The following is a 15,860-nucleotide window of genomic DNA, read 5'->3' as shown; positions in this document are numbered from 1 at the left end:
ACTTTTCACCTCTGTAGATCTGTCTCACACTTACTGCTCGTAAATAGTATTTTAACAGAAACCCATGAGAGTGGAAAACAAAAGTAACATATAATTCTAATTATTTTAAATAATCACTTGTGTACCCTTCAAGAAAAATGTTATAAGCGTAATCTCCAATATTTGTGTATATACATTTGATATACAAATTATCATGCCTAATGTCATTATTATGTCTTAATCTTCTATAAAGACCAGGAAACACTGTTTTATACCTGCATCATAATTCGTTTAGCTGATGTCTGTCGTATGGATGGACATTCACAGTCTTTCTAGTCTTTCACTATGTAGGCCAATATTGTGCTGAGCGTCTTTGAACATAGAGCTTTTTCATTTGTATTTGTGAGAAATATTCCACCCTGAGAATTGTTGCCTCAGATAGCGTTCTGCGTAAGAGCTCATGAGGCAGTGAAGTAACCATTCACTGTGAGAGGCGCATCCAAATGGCCAAGATTAATGAAGCAAGATCTTACCCTCCATGCAGTAGTGTACTGGGGTCACTGCAGTGCTATGGGCTGTGAGTGTGGCTGTAATCATCATTGCCAGAGTTTATGACTTAGTTTTCTTTCAGAACTGCTTGTCATTTCACCGGCAGCCAATATTCTGGGATTCATGTCATTCAAGGAACATCCAAAATAGGAACTAGCCACAACCTCCTTGTGCATAATTAATTGCTTCAGAACTGGGCACTCCAAGGAAGGGTGTGTTGTTGCTTGAGGAAAGAGCTTGTGTTTTCAACTGACGGCTGTGTTTTCCCTCCCTCAGGTGGAAGGAGAGATTGTGGAAAAGTGGAACAACAGAGACGCGTGCTGTTGGTCCTGTGACTGGGAACTGGAGAGGAGGCAAGATGCTGGCATAGCTGTTGAGCTGAGAACCTGCTATGCCAACATATTGCCATCTTTCCTGTCTGACTGCAGCTCGGCCACCTCCGGGCCATTCCTCCATGTCTTGCTGCGTGGAGGGGTTTTGTGACTTGATCTGCCTCACCCTGACTTCTCTCTAGACATGTACCAAGGCCCTCACTCCATTCTAGCCACACTGGCCTGTGGGGGCTGTTCTTGGACACACCAGGGATGTCCCTGCCTCTTCACCCACCTGCCTCTGTTTATCATTGGGTCTCAAAGGAGAACTCTTTCATAGTGGCACTGTCTATAAAACCTTTCATGCGCCCAGCCACCGTTCATCTCATGACCCTGCTCTGTCTTTTCAGAAACATCAGTCACTACCCAAACATGTTTGTTTGCTTGATTGTTGCCTATTTCCTGTACCAGATTATGAGTCCTTTAAAGTATACCAATCTTCACTCATTCACTGTATCCCTTAACCATGGCGTTTGTAAATCCTCAATTTGTGTCTTTGAAACTTTATCTTGAACTTATTGTGTAATAAAGGTGTCAGATAATTAGATTTTTATCATATCGTGAATGGCTCTGATGAAACACTGGTTTATAAGTAACAGAAAATAAATAAGTTAGTATTGATTTCTAGGCCTGCAAACCTGACATCTTAAAGGAGCCACAATAAAGTTATCATTGAGTCTACCAACTCAGAGAAGACACAATATTGTATTGAAAAGCCATCATATTCAAAATAAATGTTTTCCAGTCTCACCATGGGATTCGCTTCTGAGTTCTTAGTTAAACCACAATTTTCTCTGTTGCAAGATACTACTGACCCCACAGGATTCTCGAGGTAGTTAGTGAGGTTAGTCTTAATCATATGTAAGCATTTTTATCTCAAAAAATTTTGATGTGTTCATACTGGTAAAATTTCCGTGAGTTTTAATTATTTTACTGCCTAGAATTATTTTCTTTAGTTAGAAGCAGGTGATCTTAAGTGTAAATTCCAGACTTATAGGGCTGTGTCTATATCAAGACATAGAAATGTTGAGACCAAAAAGTTATTACCATGGATCTCAAATCTTTTTTCACACTCCTCACCTTTCTTATTTCTGGTTATTCATTATCTACCAACTTGTGCCTTTTATGCATCTGCTATCTCATTAGAATAAGAATATTTGATATTTTAATTTTAAAGCATTAAGGTTTTAGTAGGAAGTTTTTTGCTTTTAATGCACTAAATTTTATATTAACTTGGTGCTTTTCCAAGGAAGAAACTAACAGTCACTCTTGGGTGGGTGTTGTAACTACTGCATCCAGAAAACATTCATTATGTCTTCCTCATGCCTCTGAGAGTATATTGAACAAAGCCCTTAATTTAAGAGGTGGACAGCACAAAAGTGTGGCAAGTTGCTCTACATTTTTAAAAAAATACTCTGTTCACAAAGAGTAGTCAACATTTGCAAAGCAATATGATAATTAAATGACTTCAAAAATGTTAGGTACTTTTTCTGATCTTAGGTATTAGTTCTCTTAGTACTTGTGAATCTGTCACCCTTTTTTGTTCTTTCAGTTCTAGAAATAAAGATATAAAGCATAATAACCACCAACGCTGGGAGGACATTATAAATGTAACGTGAAGGCTTTGAGTAACCCAATTAACAGCTGAAACCTGACAGCTATGTTGCTTTGTTCATTTATTATTTTGATGGGGAAAAGAAAGTGTTGATGAATTAATAGACCAGAACTTACAGTTTATTGTAAGTTTATTGTGGAGATTTTAAAAATGGATCTCCACCCGTACTTAACTTATAAACGTTGTTGGAGTTTGGGATTCTTTTGCCTTTTCCAGAGTTCTGACTGCATCAGTTGTAGAGATATCTATCCAGTGTTCCCTTGACCTCAGGGCAGCTGATAAGCTGGGTTCCAAGTGGAAATGAACTTGAAGCTTAGATAAGCTCTCCTCATTTGAAAGGGTCTGATTGTGACTTATAAACACCTCTTTCTGCCAAGTGAATGGTCATGTGGGGGGGGAGGGATTCACACGAAGAAACATCAAAGAGATGCTAATAAGTCAATGCTCTAACTTTACCAGCACTTATTACATGTCCTGGATTTTTGAGTGACACTGCATTTTTAGCCACCAGAATTTGTTTTAAAATGTGGATTCCAAAACTGTCCCCTGGAGATCTGGATTTAATAAGTGTTCATTGAGACTTAAGGATCTTGATTTTTGATGAGCACCCCGTTGATCTGGATTTCATTTGAGAAGATGCCCTGTTTTGAAAACACTCAACCTAGGTCCCAAGTCACAGGGCAAGTGTATTTTAAAAGTACGCTTTTCAGTATGGAAGTTAGCCACAGCCATGAAAAGAGTCTGTTTTCCCACTGTGTCTTTGCTTATGAAAACTGGAACAATGTTTTGTGACCGTGTTTTATCCTCTGAGGTCACTTACATAAACAGCCCACATAACTGCACTCGGGAGCGGTGCACCCCAGGCTGCCTCTGTGCAGTTCTTAACTCCCATCATCTCTGCTCCAGGGGTTCGTGTTACAACTTCCAAGTTGTTTTATTTTCATTACTGATTGACAAAATGTTGACCCAAATCTTTCATCTCTATATAGGCGCTACTCTGTAGGATTTCTGTCAAAATGAAAATGATACATGAACTCCTTGAGGCTACAGACGAGGTCTAATTATGCGGGAGGGGAATTCCCAAGATTTATGGGACTCTTAACAGTTGTAAATCTTTCTGAAACCCAAGGGGTTATATCTTAATTAATATATTTCTTAAATTGATGTTTTTGTGACTATTTTTTATGAGTTAGGTCATCTTTTCACTTGGAAGCAGTGTTGTGTAAGAGAAAGCTGCAGATTGAAATGCAGAAGGATTCAGGAAGGCCCAGCTCTATCATTTTCTTGTACTAGTCATGATTTGGGGCACATCTTTTAGTTGACTCCCTTAATTGTACAGGTAATGGTAGAAAAGATTATGTGAATAAGAAAGGGGGTAAAAGAAAAATAACAGCTGTAAAAAACTAACTATACATCAACATAAGAGATAATCTATAAAAAGAGGCTAGTTACAGATTTTAGTAGGAATTAGTTTTATTTAATTTTTTTTTTCAAAGCCATCAGAATGACTCAGCACACAAGGGCATTTGCTGCCCAGCCTGACATCCTGTGTCAGACCTCCAGGACTCTCTGGGTCGAAGGGGAGAACCAATTTTCTCTAGTTGTCCTCTGACCTCCATATTCCCACTGAGATATATGCTCAGACACACAGAGATCTAATTAGGTTTTTTTTTTTCATTGTTCTTTTGCTTTGTACTATTTTCCAGTTCAATAAGAAAAAACTAGAGTTCTGAGTCAAAGGCAAATAATTTTTGTTCTCATCCAATATGAAGTACTTCTTTTCTACTTTGTCCCAGGGAAAACAGTGTTGAAAGCCATGGAATGAGGAGAGAGATAAGATGTAACTCCGTGCTGTAGTATGCCAAGGGTTCAGTCCCCAGCACTGCAAATAAACGAAAACATACAACAAACAAAAATGATTAAATGGAGTGATGAAGCAGTGTATGCCTAAAAGGCCAGTACTCATGAGGCAGAGGCAGGAGAATCATTATTTGAAAGTCAGTATGGACTACATAAAAACATTCAAAGCCAGGCTGGGAGTGTAGCTCAGTGAAAGAGCACTTCCTTAATGGTCCAGGCCATGGGTCCAGTTCTTGGCTGTTTAAGAAGTAAATAGAAATCAAGAGTACCTCAATAATGACTAGTGACTCACTCTTGTCTTAATGGCTCATGCGATTCAAGTTGGACAAGATGTATAAAGAGTGCAATGAAGTGTCAAACTCCATAACTAAAAGGAAGATCTAAATTTAATTAATTTTACATTGTTTATGAATCTCTCCAACTCTTTTCTCCACCCCCAACAAAATGTTGCTTTGGAAATGGTTGAGATTTTAACAAAACTACTCTATTTTAATCCTGTCTACAGGACACCCTAATTGGTTACTTTTGGTGTGTAACAGGAAGGTCAGACGCATTTGTATAGGAGGGAGGCTCATCTTGTTTCAGCTCTGTTCTCGAGGGGCACAGACTAGACATGGTAGGCAAGGTTCAGAGTGTCTACCGCAGTGGCACACCTCCTAAAGAATCAACATTCTCCAAACCACGGAAAACCAGTATCCAGCTTGTAGTTTTCACTGAGATGTGAACCATGTATTCATTCTTCTTAAACCCCGTGAATGTATTTCATAACAGAAAAATACGCACCGAAGCTTCCTTTTAAAATGCAACTTTGCTTTAATGTTTTGAAAGTCAATTAAGTTAACCAAAACATTAAGAAACGTATGATCAGTGAATATGACGGATATTAGGAAAATATGGCTCAGACTTTGGGAAACTGAATTTTAGGTAAAACCATGCAGTAAAGCAGCTGGGGAAAGCCTCATTAAAAACATGAAAAAAAAAATTTACCTAAAGTTTCTCCAGTTCATGGTTTATTTTGAGATGTGTGTATTGTTTGTGCACGAAGAGATTTTTAAAGTGAGGATTGATGTACTATGCCTAAAAATTATTCACACAATCAGCAACCCCCCACACACATACACATAGATCTGCCAGTAAGGGTTAATATCACTTCTCAGATCATGAGGAAAGTGTCTTAGAAAAGCATTGTTCATAAATGATAAGCAAGTTCATTTAGAAGCTGACTAGTGAATCTAGTTGGAGTAATTCACTGGGTGTTTGTACTTTCTTGAAGATAAGATGGTCTTCACTGTCAAACTAGCTTTGGACAAAGGCCCAAGATCTGCAATATGCAACAAAGCAGGAAACCCTTTCTGTGTGGTCTAGAAAACTTGCAACATCTTAGTCTACATGCAAAACAAAAACAAAAATCTAGTAAGAGCTTTTGCTTTATGAGGCCGATGTACCTGCCTTGAGACCCATGAATTAGACATCATCAAAGACAGTTTTCCCAAACTTAGACAAGTAGTCTAGAAATACCTACAGGGAGAAGAATCAAGTATGCATGAGGAAATAAAAGGGAAAATGGAGTGCCTGGGAAATGAGCCATGCTTAATGGTTTGCATACCTTGAAATGTCCTGTCTGATTGCTTAACTTCACAGGAAAAGAAAAAAATGAGTGACTTGATTTACTGATTCCAAATTAATTTTACATAATGGACTTGAGAGACCTAGCATGAAAACCTTTAATTTCATCTGTGGCTGGGCCAGGAGGAGGAATAGTTGTGCACATCCAACTCTGCTTTGCTGGAAAGTAAAATCACCCTTGAGAAAGGTTAAGAAAAAAGTAGGGCGATAAAGTACAATGATAAAGCCTCGAGCTAAAAGAGAAAAGATATTCCCACTTTAAAATGACCAGTTTTAAGGTGAGTTTTTTCTAAACATTTCTTTAAACACGTTGCAAGTTAATCATGTTGTGCTTATAATTGTTTTCAGCTATATAACTTTACACATATGTATTTGTCTCAACACTTGAATTAAATGTGATAGTTCTACCTGTATTTTGAGAAGTGTGAAATCCTCTCACCCTGTCTCAGTTGGCAATATGCTTGCCGTTTAAACTTGAGGATCCGAGTTCATGCACATGATTACGTACACAAAAAAAGCCACACACAGCAGTGCCTGCCTGTAATCCCTGCACTGGAGAAGGAGAAATAGGAGGGTCACCAGGGCCTTCTAGCCTATTAATATATGAACTCCAGGTTGAGTGAAAGCCTCACACAACAGAAGGTGTCTCACAAAACAAGGTGGAGAACAAAAGACTGAGCAAGATTTTTGATGTTAGCTGCCTGCCCCCATGCACATCTGTGCCCACGTGAACACATATAGAAAGAAAACCTTTCCCCAGCTTCCTCTGTTAGATGGACTCTTTCAGTTGTTCCTCCGGAAGTTATTAATCCGTTCTCTTATAATGAGACGTAGCACTTTACCACGACTTTCAGTCCAAGAAAACAGATGAACAAGCCAGGTGAGGCGTTAGAGTGATATAATGTATGGAAATAAGGAAATTATAATCCCAAAGAAGAATTTTTGTTTGTTGAGGTTAAAATTAGAGGGGTGAGGGAGTGTCACCACAAGGCAGAGCGCATGTATGAGATCCCTGAAGCTGCAGATTTCCGCACATCTGGAATGTTCATAGTAGTGATGGGAAGAACAGATTGTATAAGATATACATACAAGCAGGGACCACACACGTCTCCTAAGCCTGGTTACACAGCACAGCTTTTATTAATGCAACGAGCCACTGAAGTATCTAAAGTCATTGCCCCATTAAATGAAGAGGTTTATAATTTGTTGTTTTGCTTTGATTTTGAAACAAGGTCTCATTAAGTAGCCCTGGTTGGCCTGGAATTTGCAATGTAGACCAAGTTGGCCTCAAACTCACAGATCTGCCCACCTCTGCCTCCCAAGTTCTTGGATTAAAGGCCTGTACCACCAGGCCCTGTGAAGTTTTTTTTCCTTGAATATTCAGATTCCCTCCATAGGCTCATTCACTTCCTCCCTCTTGCATATCCTATAATTGACACTCTTCTTGAAGCTGGCATCCTCTCTGCTTCAGGGCCATTCTTCACTTAGAAGCCAGAAGGAAACCGAAACTGTAGTTAGATGTCTCCTCCTGCCTTCTCCTTCCCACTTCCTCTTTAGGCATGTTTTAAATTATTCCTCTCCCTTTCTTTGCATCGTGATTTCTTTTTCTTCCTTGGCATCTTTGTCATGTTTTTCAGCTCTTGCATACACCATCTTTCTAGCCCAGACCTCTGTTTTATTACTTTTTTGCAGTTCCAGTTGCCTTTTATTTTATTACACAGATGGTACCGCCAGCCTTTTATTTTATTATACAGATGGTACCGCCAGCTCAACTTGTAGAAAGCCAAAAACTCACTCCATCCAAATGACATCTTAAGATAATGCTTTATCACCAGTATACCTTGGAAACCAAATGTCATCTTGCTCTCTTTCTCACCTGGCCTCAACTGCCTGTTTCCATATCCTGTGAGTTCCATCTCTACAGCCTCTCTCATATATACTCGCTGTTTCCTATTCCTGCTTACATTGCCTGACCCAGCTGCCAATTACACACTGTAAAACCTTCCAGTCCTTCCAGCTTCCGGTTCACCCCTCCCCAACACACACACATACATCCCAAATCTACTTCATACCCTTGCTAAAAATGTCCTCCTAAAGCATTTATTTGATAGTTTTAAATCATTGTGGATTGAGCCTGGCCAATGTTCTCCACAAGCTTGAACAAAAAAACCTGTGTCAGTCGCTTTTACTTTTTTTTTTAACTTCTATAACCGAATTCCTGACAAACAAAGCTTATGTTGGCTTACAGTCTAAGAGGATACTGTCCGTGTTAGCTTACAGTTTGGGTGATGATCATTATGGCAGGAAAGACGTGGCTGCAGAGTAGGGACAGTTCGTCATGATGCATCTTTAATCGGGAAGTGGAGAGAGAGATTAATGCCAGCACCTGCTTGCTTTCTCCATGTGGTTCAGTCCAGTGCCAGAGCCCATGGAACTGTGCTGCCCAAGTAGAGAATGGGCCTGTCTCCCTTGGTTAAACCTCTCTGAAGCTCCCTCCTAGACAAACTCAGAGGTGTGTTCACATGGTGGCCCTAAAAGCAGTCAAGCTGACAGTGAATGGTAATCATTGCACTGTCTCTCTCTCATCTCCCAAGTATCTCCACCTCAGCAACTGTTCTAAAAACCTCATATTCATTCATACTTTCTTTTCTTCTGTGTATTATCTTTCCATGTTCCTTTTTGATGTGAAACTATCCATACCAAAATTGATTTTTTTCCTCAATGAAAAATTCCCTGATATTCCCAAATAAAATCGATTTCTTTTTTTTTTCTAAAGGTATTTTGTATGTGACTTAATCCTATAAACCACATATGCCTATGAAACAGCATTGTGCACCTGTCATAGATGAACAGCTCTTTATTATTCAGCTGTTTTATAAGAAAGGAACAGATCTTGTAAGTGCTTTAACATGGTGCTTTAGGTGTTTTGTGGATCTTTACAATGCCCAGAGTATATTCTAGCGTCATAATTTATCTCGTCAGTATCCGAGTACCAAACATTCTCTTTAACATACAAAACCCTCCAGGGTTAGACATGCACACATTTAATTCCTGCACTCCAGCAGATCTCTGAGTTTGAGGCCAGCCTGGTTGTACATAGCAGGTTTCAGGCCAGTGGGGGCCACATAGCAAGCTCTGTCTCAAAAAAAAAAAAAAAAAAAAAAAAAAGTACCTCCAATATGCACACGTGTGCAATGCATCTGAAATACTGTAACCACTCCCGTGGACAGCTCTCCAAGAGAACGTTCTCATATAAGCTATTCTGGTTATGTCTGGATAGTGTAAGGATCAGATTCTGTCTCAGGCTACCTTGAGGAGAAGATGTGCAGTGTATGAACTTATAAGACATGCAAGCAGAAGGCATCAGGCACCAAAAACAACACCTTTAAGGATACGCTCCTTTCTCCACCCTTCACCTTCTCTGTGACTATTACTTTACTTTTTAACATCAGATGAGTGAGTTTTAGAAAGCAGTAGTGAGCAGCAGCATTTTCTTTGGCATTTCTCGGGCCTCTAGCTATTTTTTTTTAATCCCTTGCTAGTGTGTTCTGGTATGTGGATTTTATTCCTAATTCCTTTTAGGACATTCCTTTAGGACAAAATTATAAAATAATCCGAAAGTTAATGATTTGTTCTCCCTCTCAGCAGAACTGAAAGGAACGATAGCTTGGGAAGATCAATGTAATGTAACCCTAAAACCGGTTTCTAGGGGGTCAAATCACTGCTGTCATGTCTCTGCTCTCAGCACACAGTGGTTGAAATGACTGGGAAGATTTGCATTAAGTGAAACAAAGTGTTATGGCCTTAAAAAATAAAAACTCAACTGTCACTAACAAAATTGTGATATAGTAAGCTGAGAAGAAAAAAGGGCACAAAGAAGAATTAATGACAATACTGCCTTCCAGAAAAGTCTCAGAATCAATTGTGTATCACACACTAAAGGTAGAGCTTCAAGCTTGAACAGGCCACCAAAGATGGGCCATTGAGAGGGCTCAGCCAAGCCAATCCAGCAACCCAAGTGTGATCCTTGGAACCCACATGAAGTTAGATGGAGAAAACCAGCTGTCCTCTGACCTCCACGTGTGTCATAGCATTCACACTCCTACACATTCCCTACACAACCCCCCACACCAAGCATCTTCCTTTGAATAATAGGTGATAATAATAACAAATATAAAAGAAATAAAAGACTGCCAAAGACACCTACCTTTTAAAGTACAGTGCTCTTCTAGTCCATGGATTACATCCAGTGCCCTCGATTTGTTCAAGTCCCAGATGAAAAAGCAAACTTGGTTCCCTTCCTTTTTCTTTAAGAGCCCTAAGTAACACACCTGCCAATAAATTAATTTCCTAGTCTATTGTTTTTCTGACTTTTTAAAGATTAACACATTCAGCAGTCATGGCACTGTAAACTGAACATCGTAAATTACTGCTGTGACGACCTTAATTATATGGTATACACAAATCATATACCGCATGGAAAAGCCAAGATAAACAAGCCATTGTTCATGCCAGTGGTTTGAGACAATTTTATCTTGGGGAATGCTTACAACAAAAAGCTCTTTTCATTAGCTTATTTGTATATATGATCTAGAGAAAGCCTGTTATTTAATGTTAGCAGAAAAGCACCTAGCTTCAACTTAGAAAACCTTTGTTCCACTGTATCTGAACCAATGGTCTTAATGATATACCATCTGACAAGCAAGATGACAAAGAATCTAAAGTGCAATGTAAAAGTTTTAGACTTGTAGGATAGTTAGTACTTCCTTCTCTCTCCCCCACCAAAAGTGAATTCTTTTATATTGATTAATATTTTTTTATGTATGTGAGGGCTCTATCTGCATGAATGCCTGCAGAAGAGGGCATCAGACACCATGTGGTTTCTGGGAATTTAATGCAGGACCTCTGGAAGAGTATCCACTGCTCTTAACTGCTGAGCCACTTTTTCAGCTCCCTCGCTGCCTTTCTTTTAGAAGGTGATTGTGCCTATCCTTCAATAAATTACAGACTGCTTTGTGCCTATCATTTTTGGCGTTGGTGGTTCTAGGGATGGAACCCAGAGCATCATACATGCCAGGCAGGTATCTTACCACTGAGCTACAATCTTAGCTCCGCCCTTTCTAGCATTCCTCTCTCTCACATAGATGTGGTGTCTTTGCTCACTGGTGTATGTATTTATAATTGTGAACAGGTCTATTGATATATTCCTTAAAGGGAGGAGAAGGGATTGGAAACAGATGTTGTAGTCTTGGGTAAAAGCAGAATGATCCATTATTTAAGGTCTGCCTCACCTATGACTTGGAGGCCATCCTAGGCTCCATGAGATTTTGTCTCTAAAGAGAAGGGGAGTGGGAAGGAAAGGGATGAAAAGAAGAGAAGAGAGGAATGGAGAGGAGATGAAAACATTAAGGAAAGGGGAGAAAAGAAAAGAACAACAAAAAAATAACCACTGGGGCCAGAAAGATGGCTCAGTTGGTAAAGTACCTGCTGCACCTATATTCAAAGTCCAGATGTCCATGTCAGGACGCCTGATATGGCAGTAGAAACTATACTCGCAGCGCAGGGTAAGCAGAGACAGGAGGATCCCTGGAGCTTCCTGGCAAGGCAGCCTAGCCAATTGATAAACTACAAGTAGCATCTCTCAAAAAAATAAGATGAAAGTATTTAATGTCTGCTTTTGACCCCCACTCATACATATGCACATGCCTATCCAAACACCACAACACCAACTACAGACAAGAATCACCTTTTCTTTCGCCATGTGGAAAGGTACTATGAATCCAAAAGAAGTGACCATCATCTTGTGTTAGTTGTACAGGCTGAAAAGTCCACATGATAACCTCAAAATTAAGTACTATAATAATTTTTATCTCAATACTTAATACCAGTCATTACATAGCATCTAGTTCCCACTTCTTTAGTGTGTGTGTGTGTGTGTGTGTGTGTGTGTGTGTGTGTGTACTGCCCATTCCAGGCTGGCCTTGATCTACCTTTCTCAGCCTTACAAGTGCTGTTTCAAGAAGCAAAAATCCTCCGTGCCAAGCCTCTACTTCTACAGATGATTTTCTTTGACAATTCTATTTTCTTTGTTGTACACACAAAAAAAGATACTGATTATTAAAGAAAAAACAAACAATTCTGAGGCCTGAGAAACAATTATAAGCAATCGTGAAAGTTATCAATACTCCTCCAACTAGGAGTTGGTTTATTCCAAAGTGATCTTAATCTTGTTCTGACCTTAAGGATGGATGTGACAAAGAGGAGGCAGTTTATATTCCAAAGGCATATGAATGGTTCCATTATTGGACTTAGCTGTATCTTCTGCACAGTCGCAGTGACAAAGAGAACATTTGTTTCCATGTGTAAGATTTTGTTAAGAACCTTTATTCTTTTCCCACAGAGCAGAACTATTACCATACAAGATGCTTATCAGCGACACTGACCGATTTCCAGCTTACTCTACCTCTGTCCCAATTACTGCCTGTTACTGGGTATGTGTTACCATTTCTATGCCATCGACTCTTCAATTTCAGCTGGGGCCACTCTGAACAACAGTCTTTAGAATGGTCTCCTTTTTGACTTTCTGTGTGACTGGAAGTGTACAGATTGGGTTTCGTTGCTTCCTAGGCTAGTCAAAGTGAATCTGACACTGACAGATGGACGGCATCAAGCAAGGATGCCCTTAGGAAGTTGATCGTGAAGATAAATTGGCCCAGTGTCAACAAATGTAATTAATCCAGGGATAAAATCAACTTGAGTTTAAAGAAATATGTTCAGGGAGCTGGAGAGATGGCTCAGAGGTTAAGAGCACTGTCTGTTCTTCCAAAAGTCCTGAGTTCAATTCCCAGCAACCACATGGTAGCTCACAGCCACCTATAAGGAGATCTGGTGCATAATGAGATCTTGTGTATCCATAATAAATAAATAAATCTTTAAAAAAAAAAAAAAAAAAAAGAAATATGTTCAATACTTCCCTCAGCAAACTTGAGGCACACGTTTTTAGTGGTTACAAAGACATTTGCAGAACTAGCATTCTACCTTAATTTAGTTCTTTTTAAGTGTTTAAGTAGTCAGACCTCGTCCTGCTTCCTGTTTGGTTTTGTTTGCGTGGAATAGTGCCTTGTGTATGTGAGAAAGCAGTTCTGTTAGCTCACAATAGTACCTGGTATCCACATGAACTTGGGCTCCTGGTACAGTGGTCAAAAAGTCATTTGGACAGCTTCCCATCTAATCTTTTGATAACACTTACATGATCTCAGCATTTTTTGTTGACCATTTTAGGTCATAACCTCCACACATAACCTCCAGCCTTCATCCTGGCTGCTGATTGTGCCAAGAAAAAGGTGTGACCAGGTAGTCAGACTTCATTGCTCAGCAAACTCATTAATCTCTGAGCCAGGTTGGGCACTGGTCTTGCAGTCTGGTTTCTAGTGCTCACACAAGTGTGCAGTATTGATTTCAGACAACTCTGTCTCTTGGTAATTGTGTAAAGCCTGCAGAACTATAGCTTAGTTTAAGAAAGCAAACAGCAGTGGTCAGAGCTCTTTAATACTTCATTGTATTCTGGTTTATTTTTTTCTCTTTGTTCGACCAATAAATGAAGATAACTGAGTTATTTCTCAAATCTCACATTAACAAATCCCAAATGTGACAAAGACCTCAGAGGTTCCAGTAATTTCTCTGTGGTTGTTTCTCTTAATCCTTCAAATATTTCTTTGGGAAAGTAAGAAATGGCACAAGTAGGAATTTTGCTCAGTTACCCTCAAAAAGAGAACTTCTTAGGATTCAAGAATTAGAGAAAACATGGGTGAAGGGGGCAGGAGGGAGGGAGGGTCACTAAAAGAGTGGGAGAAAGTATTAAATTACTATTACTAGACAATGTATAGTTGTTGTCTACTTATGATTACTCTGCAAAATCATGAGAATGCTTCTTTTTACAAAATTAAAGCCTTACTAAATTGAACAAATTTTCCGAGTGTCCTAGTGGATTTCAGGCTGCATTTTGTAATGACGTAAAAGCCAAGATTTTTCTAAAGCATCCTTACGTTTCAGAAGACAAATAAAAAGTATCTATCCCAGTTGGCTATCTATTGTTTTCCTTAGGTAAATTGCCATAATCTGTGATAGTCCCACCTAAAATGCCTGCTAATCTTATGCCAGAAGAATAGTATTCATTTATGCCTACTCTCCCTCGGGTCATCTGATCTGATAGCTTTAACCACGCCCCCATACTTAGTTCAAAAGCCCTCTTGGCAACCAGGACCATCTTCTTCCTCCACATGTCACTACAACTCTCCCTAAGCCTGGTTCAGGCCCTCTAGTCAGTAGTACACACATAGCTTCTTGATTTCTATTTGATAATTTCTAGCTTTTCTCCCACAATCTATTCAAAAAGATGAATGGATGTATTACCAAATAGAACAATAGCACTTTCTTTCCTGTGCTCTTGAGTATCACTGTGTCTGAGGTAGGCCTTTCTATTTCTTTTTCTGTTTTTTTTTTTTTTTTTCAGATTTGTACATGTTCACATATCTGTTTTGAGACTAAAAACTCTTCTTCCCCTTATCAGTTTACATTTAACTTTCTACTCCTAGCCCCTCTGAAGAGTAAATTAATACTTAATTGGTGGCTGTAGCATTTTACATAACCCCACAAAGTATGAAGCACTGTGAGAAAATGAAAGACCGTAGCATTCATGAATTTCCATTCTACCTATGGTAAAATTGTTTCCGCTGTTTTGGACTATTATTCCTATCTAGCAACATGTTGAAATATACCATTTTCCAAATTTTGGCATTTCTCTTGGTTCTTTTTTAAAGATTATTTATCTATTTTTATATGTATGAGTGTTTGCCTGTATGTATATATATATATATGTGTGTGTGTGTGTGTTGTATGTTTTTATGTGTATACATGTATATATATATGTATATATATATATTTGTATATATAAACAAACAAACATACATACATACATATGCATGCCCTTGGAGCTCAGAGGGGAGAATCAGATCCCCTGGAACTGGAGTTACAGATAGTTGAGAGCTGCTATGTAGGTGCTGGGAAATGAACCTAAGACCTCTGCAAGAGAGGAAAATGCTCGTAACCACTGGACCAGCTCTCTAGCTCCTCTCTTTGGTTCTTATTAGCTAGTTTCCATTCATCTTTGCATTGGGCATATGCCAAATTTCCTTTCCATCTTTGAACATATGAAGTGTATTTGTAAAAGCTATTTTGACATGGCAGTCTGCAAAGTTAATCATTCTTGCTCACTGTCTATTAATTAACTCATCTTCTGACTCAAGTCATGTTTTATTTCATCGTATCTATAAGTAGTCTTCAATATGACAGACATTAACAATAAACTGCAGTTTGATATTTTGTGTGCTGAATTTTATATTGTTTAACTCCCCTCTTGTTCTAGTATGTAGCTGTGTTACCTGTGTACCATTGATTCTGTAAAGTATTGTTCTCAAGTTCTTTTAGAGCAGGCTTAGAGTAGGTTTTACTTTAGGACTTAGTCCTACATTTACAATTTTGTTTGGGGGAATCTTTACAGAATGCTCTCCATAATCAGCAAGATTTCTTCCCTGTGGCTGGTGGGAACTTGAGAAAAATCCAGATAGACTGTGAGTTTGTCTTAAAATTGCCCTGAATTTTTTTTTTCTTTGAAGGTTATGTTTGCTGGCCTTTGTGAGCCTTTCCTGATCCATTCCCATCCATCCGAGAACCTGGGAGGCATTCAGGAAGGAAGGTGTCTGGAATAATCCAGTCATCTCCTGCTCATTAGTTAGTCTGCCTTGCAAGTTTATGTTTTGCTTTCCAGACTCCAGTCTCTGCCTTCTCCATCCAGTGAGTCT

At 39.0% G+C, this 15,860-nt stretch overlaps 1 protein-coding gene across 5 annotated transcripts in view; it reads left to right on the top strand.

Annotated features, from left to right (window-relative positions):
* LOC110550707 (uncharacterized) overlaps positions 1-15,860 on the top strand; it is a 54,508-nt gene that overhangs the window by 28,889 nt on the left and 9,759 nt on the right. For 2 of the 5 annotated variants that reach the window (XR_009585150.1, XR_009585151.1), the window contains exon 3: positions 805-12,491. Coding sequence is in view for 3 of the 5 variants with exons in the window: in XM_060365835.1 (XP_060221818.1) it covers positions 805-898 (94 nt within the window). In the remaining 2 variants the exon portion in view is untranslated. Of the gene's footprint in view, positions 1-804; positions 12,492-15,860 lie in introns of those variants that run through there. The other 3 variants (XM_060365833.1, XM_060365834.1, XM_060365835.1) reach the window with 2 other exon arrangements.

This window comes from Meriones unguiculatus, chromosome 12 (assembly GCF_030254825.1).
Source record: "Meriones unguiculatus strain TT.TT164.6M chromosome 12, Bangor_MerUng_6.1, whole genome shotgun sequence".
In the NCBI taxonomy this organism is placed as follows: Eukaryota; Metazoa; Chordata; class Mammalia; order Rodentia; family Muridae; genus Meriones; species Meriones unguiculatus.
This window is presented reverse-complemented; position numbering and strand designations above follow the sequence as displayed.